Consider the following 24,035-nt stretch of genomic DNA (forward strand, 5'->3'; position numbering starts at 1 on the left):
GGGAACACTTAAACAACACAATGTAACTCCAAGTCAATCACACTTCTGTGAAATCAAACTGTCCACTTAGGAAGCAACACTGATTGACAATAAATTTCACATGCTGTTGTGCAAATGGAATAGACAAAAGGTGGAAATTATAGGCAATTAGCAAGACACCCCCAAAAAAGGAGTGATTCTGCAGGTGGTGACCACAGACCACTTCTCAGTTCCTATGCTTCCTGGCTGATGTTTTGGTCACTTTTGAATGCTGGCGGTGCTCTCACTCTAGTGGTAGCATGAGACGGAGTCTACAACCCACACAAGTGGCTCAGGTAGTGCAGTTCATCCAGGATGGCACATCAATGCGAGCTGTGGCAAAAAGGTTTGCTGTGTCTGTCAGCGTAGTGTCCAGAGCATGGAGGCGCTACCAGGAGACAGGCCAGTACATCAGGAGACGTGGAGGAGGCCGTAGGAGGGCAACAACCCAGCAGCAGGACCGCTACCTCCGCCTTTGTGCAAGGAGGTGCACTGCCAGAGCCCTGCAAAATGACCTCCAGCAGGCCACAAATGTGCATGTGTCTGCTCAAACGGTCAGAAACAGACTCCATGAGGGTGGTATGAGGGCCCGACGTCCACAGGTGGGGGTTGTGCTTACAGCCCAACACCGTGCAGGACGTTTGGCATTTGCCAGAGAACACCAAGATTGGCAAATTCGCCACTGGCGCCCTGTGCTCTTCACAGATGAAAGCAGGTTCACACTGAGCACATGAGCACATGTGACAGACGTGACAGAGTCTGGAGACGCCGTGGAGAACGTTCTGCTGCCTGCAATATCCTCCAGCATGACCGGTTTGGCGATGGGTCAGTCATGGTGTGGGGTGGCATTTCTTTGTGGGGCCGCACAGCCCTCCATGTGCTCGCCAGAGGTAGCCTGACTGCCAATAGGTACCAAGATGAGATCCTCAGACCCCTTGTGAGACCATATGCTGACACATGCACATTTGTGGCCTGCTGGAGGTCATTTTGCAGGGCTCTGGCAGTGCACCTCCTTGCACAAAGGCGGAGGTAGCGGTCCTGCTGCTGGGTTGTTGCCCTCCTACGGCCTCCTCCACGTCTCCTGATGTACTGGCCTGTCTCCTGGTAGCGCCTCCATGCTCTGGACACTACGCTGACAGACACAGCAAACCTTTTTGCCACAGCTCGCATTGATGTGCCATCCTGGATGAACTGCACTACCTGAGCCACTTGTGTGGGTTGTAGACTCCGTCTCATGCTACCACTAGAGTGAGAGCACCGCCAGCATTCAAAAGTGACCAAAACATCAGCCAGGAAGCATAGGAACTGAGAAGTGGTCTGTGGTCACCACCTGCAGAATCACTCCTTTTTTGGGGGTGTCTTGCTAATTGCCTATAATTTCCACCTTTTGTCTATTCCATTTGCACAACAGCATGTGAAATTTATTGTCAATCAGTGTTGCTTCCTAAGTGGACAGTTTGATTTCACAGAAGTGTGATTGACTTGGAGTTACATTGTGTTGTTTAAGTGTTCCCTTTATTTTTTTGAGCAGTGTATATATAGTCATGAATTACTTCCACAATTTTAGTAGGCCCAAATTTTTTCATGCATTGAAAGCTATGGATAATTTGTGTCAGAGTTTCAGTTACACAGGCACATTTGTAACTGTCTGAAGTGCATTAGCTAGCTTTGTTTCTCTTTCACACAAACACTGTCTGTGTACAGTGTGTATCCTGTTGTTTCCAACAACACTATTTATCTCGGCACGAAAGTTCCCACCCCGTGCGCAATAAATGGCAGACGGCCGCAATAGCTCCAATTGGATTTCCAGCATTAAGGCGTGAGCAATCTCACCTCCGTAATTGCATTACCAAACTATCATATGAGTCTGGGTCAGCACAGGGCCATTAGAACACAGGAGTGACGAGAACAACAACAGAATTCCCACTTAAACCTAAATCATTTATTTATCCGCAGTTGTGTTCGGAGAAGGGTAGCAGACCCTTCTGGAAACTAGTCACAGGTCAACAAGAAGCAAAGTGCTGCAGCCAATTCAGCTAATGGACGGAGGTAGTAGTCCTGAGCTGCGGTTTCAAGCCAACTGAGTAGTCACGGCCCCCAAAGGGGTCGTGGGAGGGGAACACGTGGGGTGAAGAAGGTGCACGTGTCAGCTTTTAGAGGGCCTGGAGAGGTGTGTGTATGTGCACGTGTGTGCCGACTGCAGAGGCGTGGGGATGTCAGGAGCAATAGCACAGCACAGTGCACTGGGATGAACAGTGTCATTCTAGCTGACCTCACACTTGGAATCCCACTATTATGGGTTTATAAAGCAGAGGATGCTGCAGTATTTCTAGGTATTGAGCTTACAGGAAATGTTGCATTAATTGGAAAATAAATCGTTGACAAACAAATGTAGGAATGTATATACACTACCGTTCAAAAGTTTGGGGTCACTTATAAATGTCCATGTTTTTGAAAGAAAAGCACATTTTTTGTCCATTAAAATAACATCAAATTGATTAGAAATACAGTGTAGACATTGTTAATGTTGTAAATGACTATTGTAGCTGGAAATGGCTGATTTGTAATGGAATATCTACATAGGCCCATTATCAGCCACCATCACTCCTTTGTTCCAATGGCACGTTGTGTTAGCTAATCCAAGTTTATAATTTTAAAAGGTGAATTGATCAGAAATGACAAGAAATGTCCTTGTTTTTGAACGGCAGGTGTTTGTTCCGTACACACTTGTATAAGTGTTCAAAGAATGAGGCACACACACACACACACACACCTGTGAGGAGTTGTAGATTTGACAGTGGCTCAGACAGCACTCCTCTACACTGCTCCTCCACAGGCAATGGGATGACCATCAGTCCATCTGCTAGCTGGGGGAAGTCCTTGATGAAGTTGTTGTCCCTGAGAGAGAAAGAGAGAAAGCACACACACAAAACAGTCAGCCCTGACCTGCTCCAACAGAGAGACAGGTGGTGCTACCTGATAGTGTTAGACACAGTGCAAGACCACTGACTAGAGATGCACAGCTACCGGTAATTTACCAACATTACCGGAATCTTCAGTAATTTTGGTAATGAACAGGTAATCTATGTTAACTTTGGTAATTTAGACTTGAATAACTTTTTTAAAAGTATTCATATATAGAATGTATTTTTATATCTGTGTCCAGGAGATATCCAGGAGTTCTAGTGAATAGACCATGTGATTGGAGAGAAAATTGGCTAATTAATGATAAAATCATCTAATCAATAATGCTATTATTTTCAATTAACTCTGGAACTCTTCCAACTATTGACTTTTATTTCACAACAAAACATTTACAGCAGAGACATATTGACATAATAAAAAAATATATATATTATGCTTAAACCTTCATATTAAACACCAATGGTATTCACTAAGTTGATGGCTTATATTTAGGATAATGTTTTACAGCTTTGTCATTCTTTATTTTTTATTTTTCATTGGATTTGATTATTTTATATATTTTACATGTGATTAGGCCACACAGAGGGCCAGAGATAATTACAGACACCTGTGATCATCGGAAGTACCCCAAAAAGGCCACTAGATGTCATCTAATAAAATTCCCCCAAAAACTTGAAAGCTACCAAAATGATGGTAGTTTACTGGTAAATGTAGAACATTTCCAGTAATATACCCTCCCTTTGCAACCCTACTACTGACTGCATCAAACAACACCTTCATATTTTCTCATTACAATGACTGGTTTATCAGACAGCAACAGGATGTTCCTTTGCACCAAGGGGCTTCTGGAAGGATTACAGAGGCTATAAAGAAATGGGATGTTCTGTCAGGTTGAGTTGAAACTACTAGATACAGTTGAAGAGTGATATGTAATGACTTGGGACTGTTACCACAACTCGCTGGTTGGATCAAGTATCTCAACAGCATAGTAAGGAGATGTATTGTAGTGTGATAGTTTAGAGGTCTAACTGGGGAGAAAGAGACCAGTGTCTGGTTGCAGTAGTATGGGGGAATTGACTGACTGTGTGGAGAATGTGAGAGAGTGTGCCGGTTGGCTGCCCTTTAAAAGACTGGTAACAGGACAGGGACCTGCAGGGAGAGATAAGCTCTGCCCTGGAATCCTCTGCACTTCTGTCTCTCAGCTGGAGAAGGAATAAGAGGGAAGGGGGCAGGGAAAGGGATATGGATGGAGGGAGAGGTCGAGAAATTAGATGGAAAGCGAGAGAAGTCAAGAAAGGAGGGAGAAAGGGAGGAAGAGGCAAGTCCAATGCCACAATCCAGTCTACTCCTCTAACCTAGAAAATTGTGTTTCTACTTCATACTTCTACATTCCCAGCTTTCATACTTCTCAATTGCATTGACCCTTTCTTTAAATCAGGGGTGTAGGCATTGGTGGACCTGAGTGGACACAGAGCCACCCACTGGGAAGCCAGGACCATCCAATCAGATTGAGCATAAACAAGCTTTTTCCTGGCTACGCCCCTTCTTTAAATCTGACCTTCCAGTTTCAGACTCAAAAACATACGTGAGTGTGGTGATGCAGTTCATGTTATACACACGGTTATACATGCTATTGTGCTGGACATTATTGGGTTATGGAGGACAGCAGACACACAGACAGACATACAGACATAGACCCATAATACTCTTTCATGGTGAATGAAACATGTCTCAGAGAAAAGAGAGGTCAGCTTCTCTTTTACATTGTTTTACATCTCTGTACTGTTTGTACTAGACATTTACATTTCCCACCACCCATCAAAGCTTGCATCTTCCTGCTAAACACGGAAGAGAACCTCTTTGAGAGGACAAGGATAGCGTGCAGCAATTGCTCTCTGCTGTCTCAGCATGCTCCCTGGTGACTCTCCCTCTATCTTTTCGTCTGAGCTCTGAGCTGTTCCTTTTCTCGCTCTATCCGATTCTCACTTTCATGTGTTCTGTCTGGAGGTCTGTCTACTTCTGTCTACTCTCCACCTTTCCTTCTCATTGTCTTTCAGGAGACCTTTCCCCCTAACCGCAGAGGCTGTTAGAGGCAATCACAGCCTCCTTTTACCCCGAGACTGGAGAGGAAACTCAAGGGCAGAGAGGAGAGGTGCCGTAAAAAAAGATCCCCCTGCCTTGCTCACAGAAACCATATCGATTACCAAATTAAGTCAGAGAGAGAGCTGGGAGCTCGGTGCGGAACGAGAACCTGGAGGGACATGGCCCCTCCGATATGAAGCTTTATGGATTTTTCACACCCAAACAAGACTGTGTCCTTGTCGTCCACCTGGGCACCTTATTCATTCCTTTATTTACTTTGCAGTGTGTTTTGGCCAGGAGAGCAACAGTGGAGCGAGAGGTCTTTTTGCTGCTCATTATTGGAGAAAAGTGTTATTGTTTGTATCAATACACTGCTGTAGAAGTGGCAAATTGGGTTAAGAATGAGAATGAGATTGGAAGTGGCACTCGTAGATTCTAGATGCGCCGTTCTCTCTAAAGAAAAGTGGATACAGTGGAGTGGTGATCACTTTAGTGTGATTAGACTCTCGCTTGCTGTCGTCGGCTCTTGAAACATGACGGAGGAGATGCCAACATGGATGAAACACAATGGTGGATAAAGGAGAAGAATTAACCCAGCTTTCAAAACAGACTTCCAATTGGCTATTTATAACATGTATCCCCTCTATCTTTCCCTTTCCCTATCCGTACAAGAAGTCATTTTAGCAATATTGTTGGTGAAAAGCTGTTTTGAAATGCAGGAGCAGCAATTACTCATTACAATATTAGCTTTAAAACCAGAATGTCTGTAAGTAGCAGACAATAAAAAATATACATAACAAAGCAGACAACAGGATGGAGTGAGGGATGTTATTGATGAACCCCCCCACCACCATCACACACACACACACACGCACACACACACACACACCTGTGAGGTTTATAGTGTAGTCTGTATGCGTTCCACTGTTGTGAGCATGGTATGTTACCATCCTGTATGTTTCATTCAGTACCCCTGTGTGTTCATTAGGAGGGCTGAGACTAAGCTGTCCTGCCCAGCTTTATCCTTGTGCTGCCTACATGCCTCCAAATGGGCTAAACTATCCCCATTTCAATAAGGGCCTCCATGTTGAGTTGAGCACAAGTTGCTGTTGCAATGAGACAGACAATAGGTCCAGTGTTAATAAATATTCAGGCCCACGCGTCGATGTGGAAATATGAAGAACTTTCTCCATTTCTTGCTCTCTTGATTTGCTGCAACTCTTTCTCTCTGAATTGCTTCCTTTCTATCTAGCACATTCACACACACACACACAGGCGCGCACACACACACACACACACACACACACACACACACACAAATGCACTTAACATTCCTGACTATAATAGCTTACTTGAAGCTGTACTGTTTGTGCTAGACATTTCCCACCACCCACCAAAGCCTGCCTCTTCCTGCTAAACACAGAAGATAACCTCTTTGAGTGGACGAGGGTAGTGTGCAGCGATTGTTCTCTGCTGTCTCAGCACTCTCCCTGGTGACTCCCTCTATCTCGCTGTCTGAGCTCTGAGCTGTTCCTTCTCTCTCTCTCTCTCCTCCCACAATCCACCTTTACTGGGCCTGTTGGTAATAGGCACGCAGGCTCCTTGGGGCTCTGAGTAACCATACCAACTCCAGCATTCTGTACCATACAAGAGCTAGTCTGTGTGTGTGTGTCCATATTGATTTTATATCTAGGGAGGGGGTATTAATACGAGCACAATGTACACAACAGGTCAAAAGTTTTAGAACACCTACTCATTCAAGGATTTTTCTTTATTTTGACTATTTTCAACATTGTAGAATAATAGTGAGGACATCAAAAATATGAAATAACACATAAGGAATCATGTATTAACCAAAAAAGTGTTAAACAAATCTAAATATTTTTTATATTTGAGATTCTTTAAAGTAGCCACACTTTCCCTTGATGACAGCTTTGCACACTCTTGGCATTCTCTCAACCAGCTTTATGAGGTAGTAACCTGGAATGCATTTCAATTAACAGGTGTGCCTTCTTAAAAGTACATTTGTAGAATTTCTTTCCTTAATGCCTTTGAGCCAATCAGTTGTGTTGTGACAAGGTAGGGGTGGTATACAGATGATAGCCCTATTTGGTAAAAGTCCAAGTCCATATTATGGCAAGAACAGCTCAAATAAGCAAAGAGAAATGACAATCCATCATTACTTTAAGACAGTCAATACGGAAAATGTCAAGAACTTTGAAAGTTTCTTCAAGTGCAGTCGCAAAAACCATCAAGCACTATGATGAAACTGGCTCTCATGAGGACCGCCACAGGAATGGAAGACCCAGAGTTTCCTCTGCTGCAGAGGATAAGTTCATTAAAGTTACCAGCCTCAGAAATTGCAGCTCAAATAAATGCTTCACAGAGTTCAAGTAACAGACACATCTCAACAACTGTTCAGAGGAGACTGTGTGAATCAGGCCTTCATGGTCAAACTGCTGTTAATAAACCACTACTAAAGGACACCAATACTAAGAAGAGACTTGCTTGGGCCAAGAAACACGAGCAATGGACATTAGACCAGTGGAAGTTTGTCCTTTGATCTTGAGTCCAAATTGGAGATTTTTTCCAACTACTGTGTCTTTGTGAGACGCAGAGTAGGTGAACGGATGATCTCTGCATCTGTATTTCCCACCATAAAGCATGGAGGAGGAGGTGTTATGGTGTGGGGATGCTTTGCTGGTGACACAGTCTGCGATTTATTTAGAATTCACACTTAACTAGCAAGGCTACCACAGCATTAGGGTTAGACATCCTCCTCCCTCATGTGGTACCCTTCCTGCAGGCTCATCCTGACATGACCCTCCAGCATGACAATGCCACCAGCCATACTGCTCGTTCTGTGCGTGATTTCCTGCAAGACAGGAATGTCAGTGTTCTGCCATGGCCACCGAAGAGCCCGGATCTCAATCCCATTGAGCACGTCTGGGACCTGTTGGATCGGAGGGTGAGGGCTAGGGCCATTCCCCCCAGAAATATCCAGGAACTTGCAGGTGCCTTGGTGGAAGAGTGGGGTAACATCTCACAGCAAGAACTGGCAAATCTGGTGCAGTCCATGAGGAGATGCACTGCAGTACTTAATGCAGCTGGTGGCAACACCAGACACTGACTGTTACTTTTGACCCCCCCCCACCTTTGTTCAGGGACACATTATTACATTTTTGTTAGTCACATTTTCTGTGAAACTTGTTCAGCTTATGTCTCAGTTGTTGAATGTTGTTATGTTCATACAAATATTTACACATGTTAAATTTACAAAAAATAAACGCATCTGACAGTGAGAGGACGTTTCTTTTTTTGCCTAGTTTATTACATCTTCATCCCATAAGTATTGAAGGCAGTGCAATGTTACAGCTTTCTTATATAGCCAGTAGCCTACCAAACTAGGCCTATCTGAAATATGAAAATGATCAATAGAATTGCCAGGAAGTCTATTGTTCTGGCAAAGATGTGTCCGCAGCAGATTGCTTAACAGTATTTCATATTGAGAATATAAACATATTATTTTTTTCAGGCAAAACCAGAGAAAATGAAACAAGTGTTTTCTGTTCACTAATCTGGATATGCGCTCCCACCTTTGCACGCAAATGCTTATGTCTGGTCTTTGGTCAACAGTCAAGATGCCCAACATTTTGGTTCTGAAGCACAAATTAGATGTTATTGAGACATGAATTTTGTGCAATACCGTGGGCGTATGTTAGTAACCAGATCAAATAGGCAAAGACGTAAATATAAAATCCAAATGGAATATGTAGCCTATGAAAAATATGTATTTTTTTCACCTTCAGTTTCACACTCGTAACCCCCCAAAACCTCCTCACAACCCCCCAGGGGTTAGTTCGAGAACCACTGTGCTATATCTTCAAACTCCATTACTACACAGGCATTCCCCTCTTAAGATGTCCTCCCACGCATTGGTGAAATGATCCATTGCCAAATTATGTTTCTCCCGCATCCTAATACCCACCCGTATTAGATTATATTGGCCAAGGCGAACGATGATGTGCTCTCATGGGTATATAATCATAGAGTCCAAAACCACCTCTTTATACACTCCTTTAATACATAATTAATGAGAAGAAAAAGGGATAGGGGAGGGAGAGTGGATTCAATGTGGTGCAATGTGTGTCTCGGCCACTAGAGGCTACTCTTTCTCTGTATGGTGTCCACAGTAACACAATAATACAATAATACAGTATCAACGTTTGGGCAACCTGAGATCACATCCAGACAGATATAAATATTGTCATTGTGATATTAGCATATTTTTTGGTTGTTGCTCTCTTTCTCTTTCCTTTTCTATTTCTGTCTTTCTCTGACTAACACACGTCACACATGCATGTACAGTATAATCTTTAATAATTTGAGTTGGATTCAGAGGAAATGTAATTATTACAAAATATAGAATATTTTATTCCCTCCATTTCGTTAGAACAAACGACACAAAACACTAAAAAGGTAATTTAATCCTATATTCCTTTTTTGAATGTTTTCATCACTTCTCAATTCAGCCATTTCACTGTTTTAATTGTCCCTTTTTGCATCCGGGAAGCGCTTCATGACAGCCTCTGTGGAGGGAAAGCAACAACTAGAAGATAAAAAGCACAAAAAACAGTAAGGGGTTGGGTTTGGGCTCATAAAATTTTTATTTTAAAAAATCCATATAAATACGTAAAAAGTTTATCAGATTAAATTTAATAAGAAATCCTTGACCATTAATGCCCTATTTGCAATGATTGATTTGAAAATTCAATTAAGGGATAGTTAACTTTTTTACACCTTTAGTCAGATAGTTCCTTACCCTGAAAGTAAGGCCAGGAGAAACTGTAATCCATGATTTAGAGTTGTTTAAATAGCCACTATTAACTTGAGGGGATTTTGGCCACAAACATTAAACTTTGACTAATTGCCCCCATCACCACCCATAGGTTTTTTGTTAGCCATCTGACTATAAGGTCTAAAAAAAAGTGAACTATGCCTTTAACATGCAGTGTTTGGTTGTCGCCAGGCATAATGGGACCCATGTCATCCAAAAATATATAATTTTGAATCATTTGTCCATTGAATATTCTTCCAAGAGTCTTGATGATCATCCAGGTGCTTTTTTGGCAAACATGAGTCAACTTTTTGGATGACATGCCTGGCAAAAACCAAACACTGCATTCCACAGTAAGAACCTCATTACAAAGTTCAAGCATGGTGGTGGTAGTGTGATGGTTTGGGGATGTTTCGCTGCCTCAGGACCTGGACAACTTGCTTTAACAGAAGGAACCATGAATTCTGCTCTGTATCAGAGAATTCTACAGGAGAATGTCAGGTCATCCATCTGTAAGCTGAAGCAAGACAATGATTCAAAACACAAAATCAAGTCCACATGAAAATGTTTAAAAGGCAACAAATTTGAAGTTTTGGAATGGCCTAGTCAAAGTCCAGACCTAATCCCAATTGAGATGTTGTGGCAGGACTTGAAATGAGCAGTTCATGCTTGAAAACCCACAACTGTCGCTGAGTTAAAGCAGTTCTGCATGGAAGAGTGAGACAAAATTAATCCACAGCAATGTGAGAAGACTGATCAACAACTACAGGAAGCATTTGGTTGCAGTCATTGCCGCTAAAGATGGCACAACCAGTTATTGACTGTAATTACTTTTTCACATAGGGGAATTGGTAGTGCATAACTTTGTTAATAAAATAAGTATATACAGTTGAAGTTGGAAGTTTACATACACCTTAGCCAAATACATTTAAACTCAGTTTTTCACAATTCCTGACATTTAATCATTGTAAAAATTCCTTGTCTTAGGTCAGTTAGGATCACCACTTAATTTTAAGAATGTGAAATGTCAGAATAATAGTAGAGAGAATTATATATTTAAGCTTTTATTTCTTTCATCACATTCCCAGTGGGTCAGAAATTTACATACACTCAATTAGTATTTGGTAGCATTGCCTTTAAATTGTTTAACTTGGGTCAAACGTTTCAGTTAGCCTTCCACAAGCTTCCCACAATAAGTTGGGTGAATTTTGGCTCATTCCTGCTGACAGAGCTGGTGTAAGTGAGTCAGGTTTGTAGGCCTCCTTGCTCGCACACACCTTTTCAGTTCTGCCCACACATTTTCTATAGGATTGAGGTCAGGGCTTTGTGATGGCCACTCCAATACCTTGACTTTGTTGTCCTTAAGCCATTTTGCCACAACTTTGGAAGTATGCTTGGGGTCATTGTCCATTTGGAAGACCGATTTGACACCAAGCTTTAACTTCCTGACTGATGTCTTGAGATGTTACTTCAATATATCCACATCATTTTCCTTCCTCATGACGCCATCTAGTTTGTGAAGTGCACCAGTCCCTCCTGCAGCAAAGCACCCCCACAACATGATGCTGCCACCCCCGTGCTTCACGGTTGGGATGGTGTTCTTCAGCTTGCAAGCCTCCCCCTTTTCCTCCAAACATAACGATGGTCAATATGGCCAAACAGTTCTATTTTTGTTTCATCAGACCAGAGGACATTTCTCCAAAACGTACGATCTTTGTCCCCATGTGCAGTTGCAAACCGTAGTCTGGCTTTTTTATGGCGGTGTTGGAGCAGTGGCTTCTTCCTTGCTGAAGGCCTTTCAGGTTATGTCGATATAGGACTTGTTTTACTGTGGATATACTGGAGATACTTTTGTGCCTGTTTCCTCCAGCATCTTCACAAGGTCCTTTGCTGTTGTTCTGGGATTGATCTGCACTATTCGCACCAAAGTACGTTCATCTCTAGGAGACAGAATGCGTCTCCTTCCTGAGCTGTAGGATGGCTGCGTGGTCCAATGGTGTTTATACCTGCGTACTATTGTTTGTACAGATGAACGTGGTACCTTCAGGCATTTGGAAATTGCTCCCAAGGATGAACCAGACTTGTGGAGGTCTACAATTTATTTTCTGAGGTCTTGGCTGATTTCTTCTGATTTTCCCATGATGTCAAGCAAAGAGGCACTGAGTTTGAATTGTAGGCCCTGAAATACATCCATAGGTACACCTCCAATTGACTCAAATCATGTCGATTAGCCTATCAGAAGTTGCTGAAGCCATGATATAATTGTCTGGAATTTTACAAGCTGTTTAAAGGCACAGTCAACATAGTGTATGTAAACTTCTGACCCACTGGAATTGTGATACAGTGAATTATAAGTGAAATAATCTGTCTGTAATTTTTTTTTGAAAAATTACTTGTGTCATGCACAAAGTAGATGTCCTAACTGACTTGCCAAAACTACAGTTTGTTAACAAGAAATGTGTGGAGTGGTTGAAAAACGAGTTTTAATGACTCCAACCTAAGTGTATGTCAACGCAACATGCAACAATTTCAAAGATTTTACTGAGTTACAGTTCATATCAGGAAATCAGTCAATTGAAATCAATTCATTAGGTCCTAATAGATTTCTCATGACAGGGAAAACAGATATGCATTTGTTGGTCACAGATACCTTAAAAAAAGGTAGTGGTGGATCAAAAAAAACAGTCAATATCTGGTGTGACCACCATTTGTCTCATGCAGCGCTACACATCTCCTTCACATAGAGTTGATCAGGATGTTGATTGTGGCCTGTGGAATGTTGTTTCACTCCTCTTCAATGGCTGTGCAAAGTTGCTGGATATTAGAGGGAACTGGAACACTCTGCCGTACACGTCGATCCAGGGCATCCCAAACATGCTCAATGTCTGGTTAGAATGCAGGCCATGGAAGAACTGTGACATTTTCAGCTTCCAGGAATTGTGTACAGATCCTTGCGACAATGGGCCCCAGGATCTCGTCAAGCTTTTTCTTTGCATTCAAATTGCCATCGAAAAAATGCAATTGTGTTAGTTGTCTGTAGCTTCAGCCTGCCTATACCATAACCCCACTGCCACCATGGGGCACTCTGTTCACAACATTGACATTAGCAAACCGCTCACCCACACGACGCCATACACATTGTCTGCCATCTGCCCAGTACAGTTGACACTGGGATTCATCCGTAATGAGCACACTTCTCTAGCGTGCCAGCGGCTATCGAAGGTGACCATTTACTCACAGAAGTTGATTACGATGCCGAACTGCAGTCAGGTCAAGACCCTGGTGAGGACTACGAGCACTCAGATGAGCTTCACTGAGACGATTTCTGACAGTTTGTGCAGAAATTCTTCGGTTGTGCAAACCCACAGTTTCATCAGCTGTCCGGGTGGCTGGTCTCAAGACAATCCTGCAGGCGAAGAAGCCGGATGTGGAGGGCTGGCATGGTTAGTTACACGTGGTCTGCGGTTGTGAGGCCGGTTGGATGTACTGCCAAATTCTCTAAAATGACATTGGAGGCGGCTTATGGTAGATACATGAACATTCAAATCTCTGGCAACAGTTCTGGTGGACATTCCTGCAGTCAGCATGCCAAAACTGTTCTTTTATTGTCCCCAGCACAAGGTACACCTGTGTAATGATCATGCTGTTTCATCAGTTTCTTGCTATGCCATACTTGTCAGGTGGATGGATTATCTTGGCAAATGAGAAATGCTCACTAACAGGGATATAAACAATTGTGTGCACAAAATTTGAGAGAAATATGCTTTTTATGCTTACGGAACATTTTGGGGACCTTTTATTTCAGCTCATGAAACATGGGACCAACACTTTACATGTTGCATTTATATTTTGGTTCAGTGTATGTTATTGAAATATATGACCATATATTTTAAAATGTATGTCACATTTATATATGGGTTTTAAATATATGATCATGTATCTTCAAATATACTGTATGTCACATTCTTTGGTATATGGCCGTATATTAATTTTCTGTATGGGAGCTGTGCTAATCCATTGGAAGTCAAATTCCTGACCCTTTAATGGACTCTTAAATATCACTTTGTATCATAACCACTTTCTTCACAGTGAATGGAATGTTTACAGAGTCAGATGACTACAATGCTGTGCTGAAGGAGCTTTGTCTCTTCATAAACCACACACTGGCACCCATTCAAAGCAGAACGAGGGCAATGATCACTATGGCTGCCGACAGCTGTAGTCGTTGTGCAAATGGCCGTGTGAACAAGAGAGCCTGGTTGTGAATCCTGATTAAACCACGTGTTCTGACAGTGGGATCAGAGCAACACTCAGGCCCCAATGGAAACCATCAGAAATATCACCAATGACGTATCTAAACCCTCGATAGCTGATGCTATGTCTTGGCCAATAAGAGCCTTTTTTGTATTGTATTTATTATGGATCCCCATTAGTTCCTGCCAAGGCAGCAGCTACTCTTCCTGGTGTCCGGCAGAATTAAGGCAGTTATACAATTTTAAAAACATTACAATACATTCATTACAGAATTCACAACACACTAAGTGTGTGCCCTCAGGCCCATACTCCACTACCACATATCTACAACACAAAATCCATGTGTACGTGTGTGTTAAGTGTGTATGTTATCATGTGTGTGTATGCATATGTCTGTGCCTATGTTTGTGTTAGGGATGCTGTTATCATACTGCCATTATCAAAGCCTCCTTTCAAGGCTTTGATTAATGGAAGTGAATCAGGGAAAAACAATATCCCCACATTAAAATAGCCAACTTGTCAACAAGGCAACGATGTGAGGCATATCGATGCAGCCAGCACCAATTCAAGGGATGTAAGAAGACATTTTATATGTATGTATCTAAATACTTTTTGGTCTATTTTGAGAGACAGACTTCTCCTGACAGATTGTGGTACTGTGTAGCCTAACCATAGCAGGGCATGTAAGCAAAAGTCAGTGTATGCTAGCTAGCTTACAAAACGATAACTCATTGTTGATGTTATTAAGCATGGATGAAGTGGTGATTCACGTGTACAATTTAACTGCTTTTCTAATAGTCCTTTCACAACTGTTGAACAAATATTGTGCATTGACAATGAATGTAGTTAAAGCTAGCAGCCAGCCTAGTACTACACGACATGATGTATAGAAAAAAGGTCACCAGTGAACCCAGTGTTTTTTACAGTGTATGAGTGAACCAGTTCCTAGGTTTATTGTACTAAGAGTCATTTATTGACCTTGACTATTATATTTTATTTTTACTGGCTTCGTGGGGGAGTAACTTTACATCAGATTGATCTTAAATTGGTCAGCAATATTGAAAGCATATTATTATGGGATCATGCATTAACTACAATAACTACAATAATTATTGTAATTGACATTGTGTTGCTTTGTAATGTAGAGGAAAGCTAAATGCTTTCACTTCAACAGCTACAGGTTTTGATAAATGTTTTTGAACATTTTTATTACACGCTTTTTTTAAACAATACATAGTATTATATGAACTGAACAGAAGCCAATCCTTTTTAAGAATTTTTGATAGAGTTCTTATGTTGCAGTCCCCACTGCAAAAATAAATACAAACGCATGGATTTTTGTCCTTGAAACATTACATTGAAATACTGTAAATTCACATTCATTCCTAAGGAGGCTGTTCCTCCTGAGAAATATCATTACGGAGGTTGAGGAATATCATTAGGGAGGTTGAGGAATATCATTAGGGAGATTGAGGAATATCATTAGGGAGGTTGAGGAATATCATTAGGGAGGTTGAGGAATATCATTAGGGAGGTTGAGGAATATCATTAGGGAGGTTGAGGAATATCATTAGGGAGGTTGAGGAATATCATTACGGCGGTTGAGGAATATCATTACGGCGGTTGAGGAATATCATTAGGGAGGTTGAGGAATATCATTACGGCGGTTGAGGAATATCATTAGGGAGGTTGAGGAATATCATTACGGCGGTTGAGGAATATCATTAGGGAGGTTGAGGAATATCATTAGGGAGGTTGAGGAATATCATTAGGGAGGTTGAGGAATATCATTAGGGAGGTTGAGGAATATCATTAGGGAGGTTGAGGAATATCATTACGGCGGTTGAGGAATATCATTAGGGAGGTTGAGGAATATCATTACGGCGGTTGAGGAATATCATTAGGGAGGTTGAGGAATATCATTACGGCGGTTGAGGAATATCATTACGGCGGTTGAGGAATATCATTAGGGAGGTTGAGGAATATCATTAGGGAATATCATTTCGGCGGTTGAGGAATATCATTATGGCGGTTGAGGAATATCATTACGGCGGTTGAGGAATATCATTACGGCGGTTGAGGAATATCATTACGGCGGTTGAGGAATATCATTAGGGAGGTTGAGGAATATCATTAGGGAGGTTGAGGAATATCATTAGGGAGGTTGAGGAATATCATTAGGGAGGTTGAGGAATATCATTAGGGAGGTTGAGGAATATCATTACGGCGGTTGAGGAATATCATTAGGGAGGTTGAGGAATATCATTACGGCGGTTGAGGAATATCATTAGGGAGGTTGAGGAATATCATTACGGCGGTTGAGGAATATCATTAGGGAGGTTGAGGAATATCATTACGGCGGTTGAGGAATATCATTACGGCGGTTGAGGAATATCATTAGGGAGGTTGAGGAATATCATTAGGGAATATCATTTCGGCGGTTGAGGAATATCATTATGGCGGTTGAGGAATATCATTACGGCGGTTGAGGAATATCATTACGGCGGTTGAGGAATATCATTACGGCGGTTGAGGAATATCATTACGGCGGTTGAGGAATATCATTAGGGAGGTTGAGGAATATCATTACGGCGGTTGAGGAATATCATTACGGCGGTTGAGGAATATCATTAGGGAGGTTGAGGAATATCATTACGGCGGTTGAGGAATATCATTACGGCGGTTGAGGAATATCATTAGGGAGGTTGAGGAATATCATTACGGCGGTTGAGGAATATCATTACGGCGGTTGAGGAATATCATTACGGCGGTTGAGGAATATCATTACGGCGGTTGAGGAATATCATTAGGGAGGTTGAGGAATATCATTAGGGAGGTTGAGGAATATCATTAAGGAATATCATTTCGGCGGTTGAGGAATATCATTATGGCGGTTGAGGAATATCATTACGGCGGTTGAGGAATATCATTAGGGAGGTTGAGGAATATCATTACGGCGGTTGAGGAATATCATTACGGCGGTTGAGGAATATCATTAGGGAGGTTGAGGAATATCATTAGGGAATATCATTTCGGCGGTTGGGGAATATCATTACGGCGGTTGAGGAATATCATTAGGGAGGTTGAGGAATATCATTAGGGAGGTTGAGGAATATCATTAGGGAATATCATTACGGCGGTTGAGGAATATCATTACGGCGGTTGATGAGGAATATCATTACGGCGGTTGAGGAATTCAGAACAGCGCCCCCTGTCAGTCATCTAGTGAATACAAGTACACTGAGTATACAAAGCATTAAGAACACCTGCTCTTTCCATGACATAGACAGACTGACCAGGTGAATCCAGGTGAAAGCTATAATCCCTTATTGATGTCACTTGTTAAATCCACTTCAATCAGTGTAGACAATGGGGAGGAGACAGGTTAAAGGATTTTTAAGCCTTGAGACGGATTGTGTCTGTGTGCCATTCAGAGGGTGAATAGGCAAGACAAAAAATGTAAGTGCCTTTTAACGGGGTATGGTAGTAGGTGCCATGCACACCAGTTTGTGTCAAGAACTGCAACGTTGCTGGGGTTTTCACACTTAACAGTTTCCGTGTGTATCAAGAATGGTCCACCACACAAAGGACATCCAGCCAACTTGACATTGGCCATCATCCCTGTCGAACGCTTTTGACACCTTGTAGAGTCCATGCCCGATGAATAGAGGCTGTTCTGAGGACAAAGTGTGGAGGGGAGTGGGGTGTAACTCAATATTAGGAAGGTGTTCCTAATGTTTGGAATACTCAGTGTATACAGGTAACTGCCAAAATAAAGGAAACACCAACATAAAGTGTCTTAATAGGGCGTTGGGCGACCGCAAGCCAGAACAGCTTCAATGCACCATGGCATAGATTCTACTTTGTATCCCTCATTTAATCAAGTGTTTCCTTTATTTTAGCAGTTACTGTATATTCTCATCAAGTTAATTTAACCCCCCCCACCGTTACTGCATAGTGGAATGAATCACAATACAATATCGCATTGCAGTCTGACTATCTTAGCATAATGACACAATACTATATTGCTATGAGTTCTAAAAATAAATAAAAAACTGGGATTCATTTGTTGGCTGTGGTTTTTATTTGGAGAGTGAAATACAAATATTTCAGCCAGCCTCAACCTCATGGTGAACTTAAACAATGGCGTAAGCTGAGGGATAAACACTCCCAAACTGTATGTGTCAATTTACACATCCCCTCTCTGAGAGAGAGACCTAAATCTAGTCATACACCCACCTACCTAGCAGCCGTGACACAATACTACAATTTGCTGCTTTGCTCCTTAGAATTCAGTAGACCAATACCATACATATTAATTCACCGGCACATTACCATAATAAAAAATGGATATTACTCACACATGGAGTCTGAAAACCCTGTCTTTCCTGTTCACTTCTTTAGCTCGCGGGAATTGCTTCTCTAGCTGGCTGCTTGTATATGTACTATTTGTGTAGACATGTTCCGAATGACTCCTAACACTGACTACCTTATTTAAATAGCCAGGCCTATGAATTATGAGAGAACACACTCAACATGGGGCACAATGCTGAAATATTTACATATCTACTACTGTCAAAATGCAATGTTTAACCAGATTATGTACAAGTTTAAACAATATTTTACTCATTATCTCCCATAAGTCGTACTGTTTGTTGACATCCTCTCCTGACTTCCCTCTTGTACCTCATGAAGAATCTGACTGAATGATAAGTCAGTGGAACGAGAGGGGATCCAGGGTGAAGTCTGGATTTTAGGGCATGAGTGAAGTCAGCAACATGCATACTTCATGACAGCCAAATGCAGGTCACTCGGTTTAAAATATTATTTGAACATTCCCGGCGCAATGGAACCAATGGAATACTCCCAAAAGTACAAACCTCACCCATCTGGCACTTCATGCAGGCTCAAGCAAACGCTCCAAGTATTCTAAAACTAAAACTAATCTCATAATACTATCTGAACTCAGATACAATACAGTGTCCTTTCTCAACCTGGTGAATGGACCATTAGATCAATAAGGATCATAATTAACTTGAGTACAGACCATTCTAATGCCCTACTGAAGTTCAAGGAACAGAAAGGGAAACTATGTTATAAGCAAGCAGCAGAGACCAGACCCACGTCATGCTGATCTAAAGTGATCCTATCTTAAATAAAGCACTTACGATGTGGGTGCTCTCTCAGTCTCACAGTAAGGGGGATGCTTGCTCCAAACCCCTCAGAATAACACCTCTTCAGTTTGTGTGTTTTCACTGTGAACAGAGATGGGGCTGTTACGGTCTGGATAAACTCCATCAGACGGTGGAATATGGCAGCAGATAGTGTATACTGTATATAATCACTGTTGATTCTAACTACAATTTGAGGAGTGAGTCTCGTTTTGGTTAAATACTGAACAAATATATAAACGCAACATGTAACAATTTCAATGATTTTACTGAGTTACAGTTCATATAAGGAAATAGGTCGACTGAAATAAATTCATTAGGCCCTAATAGGCCGACACACATTAGACAAACCCACTGGGGAGTTTTCCCCCACAAAAGCGCTTTATTACAGACAGAAATACTCCTCAGTTTCATCAGCTGTCCAGGTGGCTGATCTCAGACAATCCCACAGATAAAGAAACATGGGACCAACACTTTACACATTGCATTTAGATTTTTGTTCAGTATAGTTCTCTCTCTCTTTATTTCTCTCTCCCTCCATCTATCGCACTCTTCTCACTTAATGCGGCTGTCGCTCAAATTTGAAATAGCCAGATATGATGTAACACACTTCTTTAGGATACTTTCCCTGATTGGTGTTAAAGATCTAAAGCTCCGGTCGTGAGCTTAACGGTTGCCAATTGCGGTGGGCAGAACCACTTGACAGCCCGTATTACCACAGACAAGCTGAAACCAAATTCTCACCAGAGAGATTTGTTCACCAGATATTTCCTGTATAAAGCATGTCCCTGTTCAAGCCTCTCAGACAGGGAGACAAAAACTCCACCTCTGTTGTTTTGTCTTGGAAATAGATTATTTCCTTCATCCAAGGTATCTACCTTTAAAAGTCTGGATCTATTGGAAAGACCATAATTAGTCCAGACTAGTTCCTATTGTGAAGATAATAACAAAAGTGCAGTACATTGCATTATGGGGAAAAAAACAGACAAACAAAAAACATTCCACTGAAATACAGAAGCTCTGTAAAACCCAGCTTTAATTTGCCAGAAGTCTTATGGCTTAGACTAGAACTAGCAGCTACACTATGTATAGATTGTGTTAATCAGACAAAATAAGCCCATTCCAAACACCACACATCCCACTGAACCCATAGAGACAGTCCGAAGTCCCGCACACAAAAATATGACATATTGTGCAGTGCAGAGCCTTTGAAAATCCTGGGTTGCAATGGTGTTTTGATGTAGGCCAAAACTGAATAATTATTATCCTTCATAGAGGAAGAGAAGCACAAAAGGCAGTGTGGAGAGGGCTTGTTAAAAGCTGCCACAGACTGAACACTGAATGAACAGTGGGAAGAAGATGTGCTGTCTGGTCCTTTCATTCAGGCAGCAGGGCACCCAAATGGGCATCCAGACAACACAAGCCAGCCAGCCAGCCAGACAGGCTTTTGTGAGGAAGATAACATAAGCTCTGGGTTGCCGGATTGTTGGCCAGATTCCGCTCTGCCAGCCATACAGAAACATTTTAGCACTATGAAATAGCTTGCAGAAATTACAAAAAGATAAATAAATAAATGAAATCAGCTATTTCCATTTCTTCTTTTTACTGATGGGTTGATTATACAGTTGAAGTCGGAAGGTTACATACACCTTAGACAAATAAATTTAAACTCAGTTTTTCACAATTCCTGACATTTAATCAGAGTAAAAATTCCCTGTCTTAGGTCAGTTAGCATCACCACTTTATTTTAAGAAGGTGAAATGTCAGAATAATAGTAGAGAATTATTTAGTTAAGCTTTTATTTCTTTCATCACATTCCCAGTGGGTCAGAAGTTTACATACACTCAATTAGTATTTGGTAGCATTGCCTTTAAATTGTTTAACTTGGGTCAAACGTTTCAGGTAGCCTTCCACAAGCTTCCCACAATAAGTTGGGTGAATTTTGGCCCATTCCTCCTGACAGAGCTGGTGTAACGGAGTCAGGTTTGTAGGCCTCCTTACTCGCACACGCTTTTTCAGTTCTGCCCACAAATGTTCTTTGGGATTGAGGTCAGGGCTTTGTGATGGCCACTCCAATACCTTGACTTTGTTGTCCTTAAGCAATTTTGCCAGAACTTTGGAAGTATGCTTGTGGTCATTGTCCACTTGGAAGACCCACTTGTGAACAAGCTTTAACTTCCTGACTGATGTCTTGAGAAATTGCTTCAATATATCCACATAATTTTCCTGCCTCATGATGCCATCCATTTGGTGAAGTGCACCAGTCCCTCCTGCAGCAAAGCACCCCCACAACATGATGCTGTCACCCCAATTTAACTTTAACCTGTAAGCATAACATAATTGACTTTGTTAACAAACATATCATCATCAACATAGCGTCTTGCTTCTTCTCCACTTTCCCATTAGCAATGTGCGGAATGTCATTCACCTACAGTGCCTTCGGAAAGTATTCAGACCCCATGATTTTTTTTACATTTTGTTATGTGATTTTATTTCCACATTTTGTTACGTTACGGCCTTATTCTAAAATGGATTAAATAAAAATATATATATTCTCAACGATCAACACACAATACCCCATAATGACAAAGTGAAAACAGTTTTTATTTTAACAAATGTTTTAAACATTTTAAACAGAAATACCTTATTTACATAAGTATTCAGACCCTTTGCTATGAGACTTGAAACTGAGCTCAGGTGCAATCTGTTTCCATTGATTGTCCCTTGAGATGTTTCTACAACTTCATTGGAGTCCACCTGTGGTAAATTCAATTGATTAGACATGATTTGGAAAGGCACACGCCTGTCTTTATAAGGTCCCACAGTTGACAGTGCATGTCAGAGCAAAAAACTAGCCATGAGGTCGAAGGAATTGTCCTTAGAGCTCCGAGACAATATTGTTTCGAGGGACAGATCTGGGGAAGGGTACCAAAAAAATGTCTGCAGCATTGAAGGTCCCCAAGAACACAGTGGCCTCCATCATTCTTAAATGGAAGAAGTTTGGAACCACCAAGGCTTTTCCTAGAGCTGGCCGCCCATCCAAACTGAGCAATCGGGGGAGAAGGGCCTTGTTCAGGGAGTTGACCAAGAACCCGATGGTCACTCTGACAGAGCTCTAGAGTTCCTCTGTGGAGATGGGAGAAACTTCCAGAAGGACAACTTCCAGAAGGACAACATCTCTGCAGCACTCCACCAATCAGGCCTTTATGGTAGAGTGGCCAGACGGAAGCAACTCCTCAGTAAAAGGCCCATGACAGCCCGCTTGGAGTTGGCCAAAAGGCACCTAAAGACTCCTTGAAATCCTTGAGGAAAACCTGGTTCAGTCTGCTTTCCAACTGACACTGGGAGACAAATTCACCTTTCAGCAGGACAATAAACTAAAACACAAGCGCAACTGGAGTTGCTTACCAAGACGACATTGAATGTTCCTGAGTGGCCTAGCTACAGTTTGATTTAAATCGGTTTGAAAATCTATGGCAAGATGTAAAAATGGCTGTCTAGCAACGATCAACAACCAACAGAGCATGAAGAATTGTAAAAAAGAATAAATGTACAAATATTGTACAATCCAAGTGTGCAAAGCACAGAAAGACTCACACCTGTAGTCACTGCCAAAGGTGATTATAACATGTATTGAGTCAGGGGTGTGAATGATTATGTAAGTGTGATATTTTTTAAATACCTGCCATCACATCATCTGGCTCTGAGGATTTTCCCTCGGAGAAGAGGCCATTCCCAGGACTATTAAATAAAATGTATTATTGCATTCTGTCTTTATTGTTCATTCAGTTAAGCCAAAACTCGATTGAACACCAGTCAAGATAATGAGATCAATATTAGGAGTTGAAAAATAAAGTTTACATCATTACAAGATATTCCCCTATTTCTACCGTAGGTATGTCATTTAAAATGTGTTTATTCTGTTATTGCTAGCGATTTTCATAAACAACATTTAAATATATATTGTTTTACCCCTTGCCTACACGACAGAAATGATCATATAATGGGTCCCATGGCTGCTCCGCTAATATTGTAAGCGATGAGCATACAGTAAGAACTAGCTCCAAAGTCCATCCTCTTTTTCCATCCTATTGATTCGAGTTTTCCCACTTTCCCAACTTTGCCCTTGAGAACAATCCTCCAATACACCGCCATGATTTTTACCATATGAGATTTATGAGTCTTGCGGTGGAGAGCTGGATCCGAATGCTGTTTAATATGCTTAATAGCTTTAATATCTTGTTGTTTGAAGGAATGGGTAATGAGACAGGGCCGGCAGCCATACCATAACAATGATAAAGCAGCAATGTCACCCCAGAGTACCCTTTCACAATGCGCTTTGGCACACTCTCCACTTTATCACCCTCATAAAAGAGAAAAAAATGCCCAAAATGAAGAATTAAAGAGTTATTAGGAGAATGCGGCAGGAATACTGACTAAGTCAAGCCGTAATGAAACAATCAGGGCCGTTTACCTTATGTAAGACTAATTAAAGTCAATTTAACTCTCCCCGCCCGTAAAGAGTTGTTCATGTAAGCGTATCACTGAAACGTGTCAATGTTGATTAAGCTCGACAGTTGGTGCCATTGACTAAGTGTGTGCTGCAGATGAGGTGAGTTGTTGATGGAGGAGTATTATGTTGAGGTTGTTTTTCTATGGTGGGAAGACATAACATTGAAATGACAACACTAATCTATAAGGAACAGGTCGTCTTGGAAATCTGAAGTCTAGGGCAACAGCACTAGGTC

General features: G+C 41.6%; 1 protein-coding gene across 1 annotated transcript in view; it reads right to left on the reverse strand.

Annotated features, from left to right (window-relative positions):
- Positions 1-24,035, reverse strand: part of LOC120020998 (astrotactin-2-like) — a 521,153-nt gene that overhangs the window by 128,341 nt on the left and 368,777 nt on the right. Inside the window, exon 16 of the mRNA XM_038964662.1 lies at positions 2,792-2,916. Coding sequence (XP_038820590.1) covers positions 2,792-2,916 — 125 coding nt within the window. The remainder of the gene's footprint in view (positions 1-2,791; positions 2,917-24,035) is intronic.

This window comes from Salvelinus namaycush, chromosome 26 (genome assembly GCF_016432855.1).
Source record: "Salvelinus namaycush isolate Seneca chromosome 26, SaNama_1.0, whole genome shotgun sequence".
In the NCBI taxonomy this organism is placed as follows: domain Eukaryota; kingdom Metazoa; phylum Chordata; class Actinopteri; order Salmoniformes; family Salmonidae; genus Salvelinus; species Salvelinus namaycush.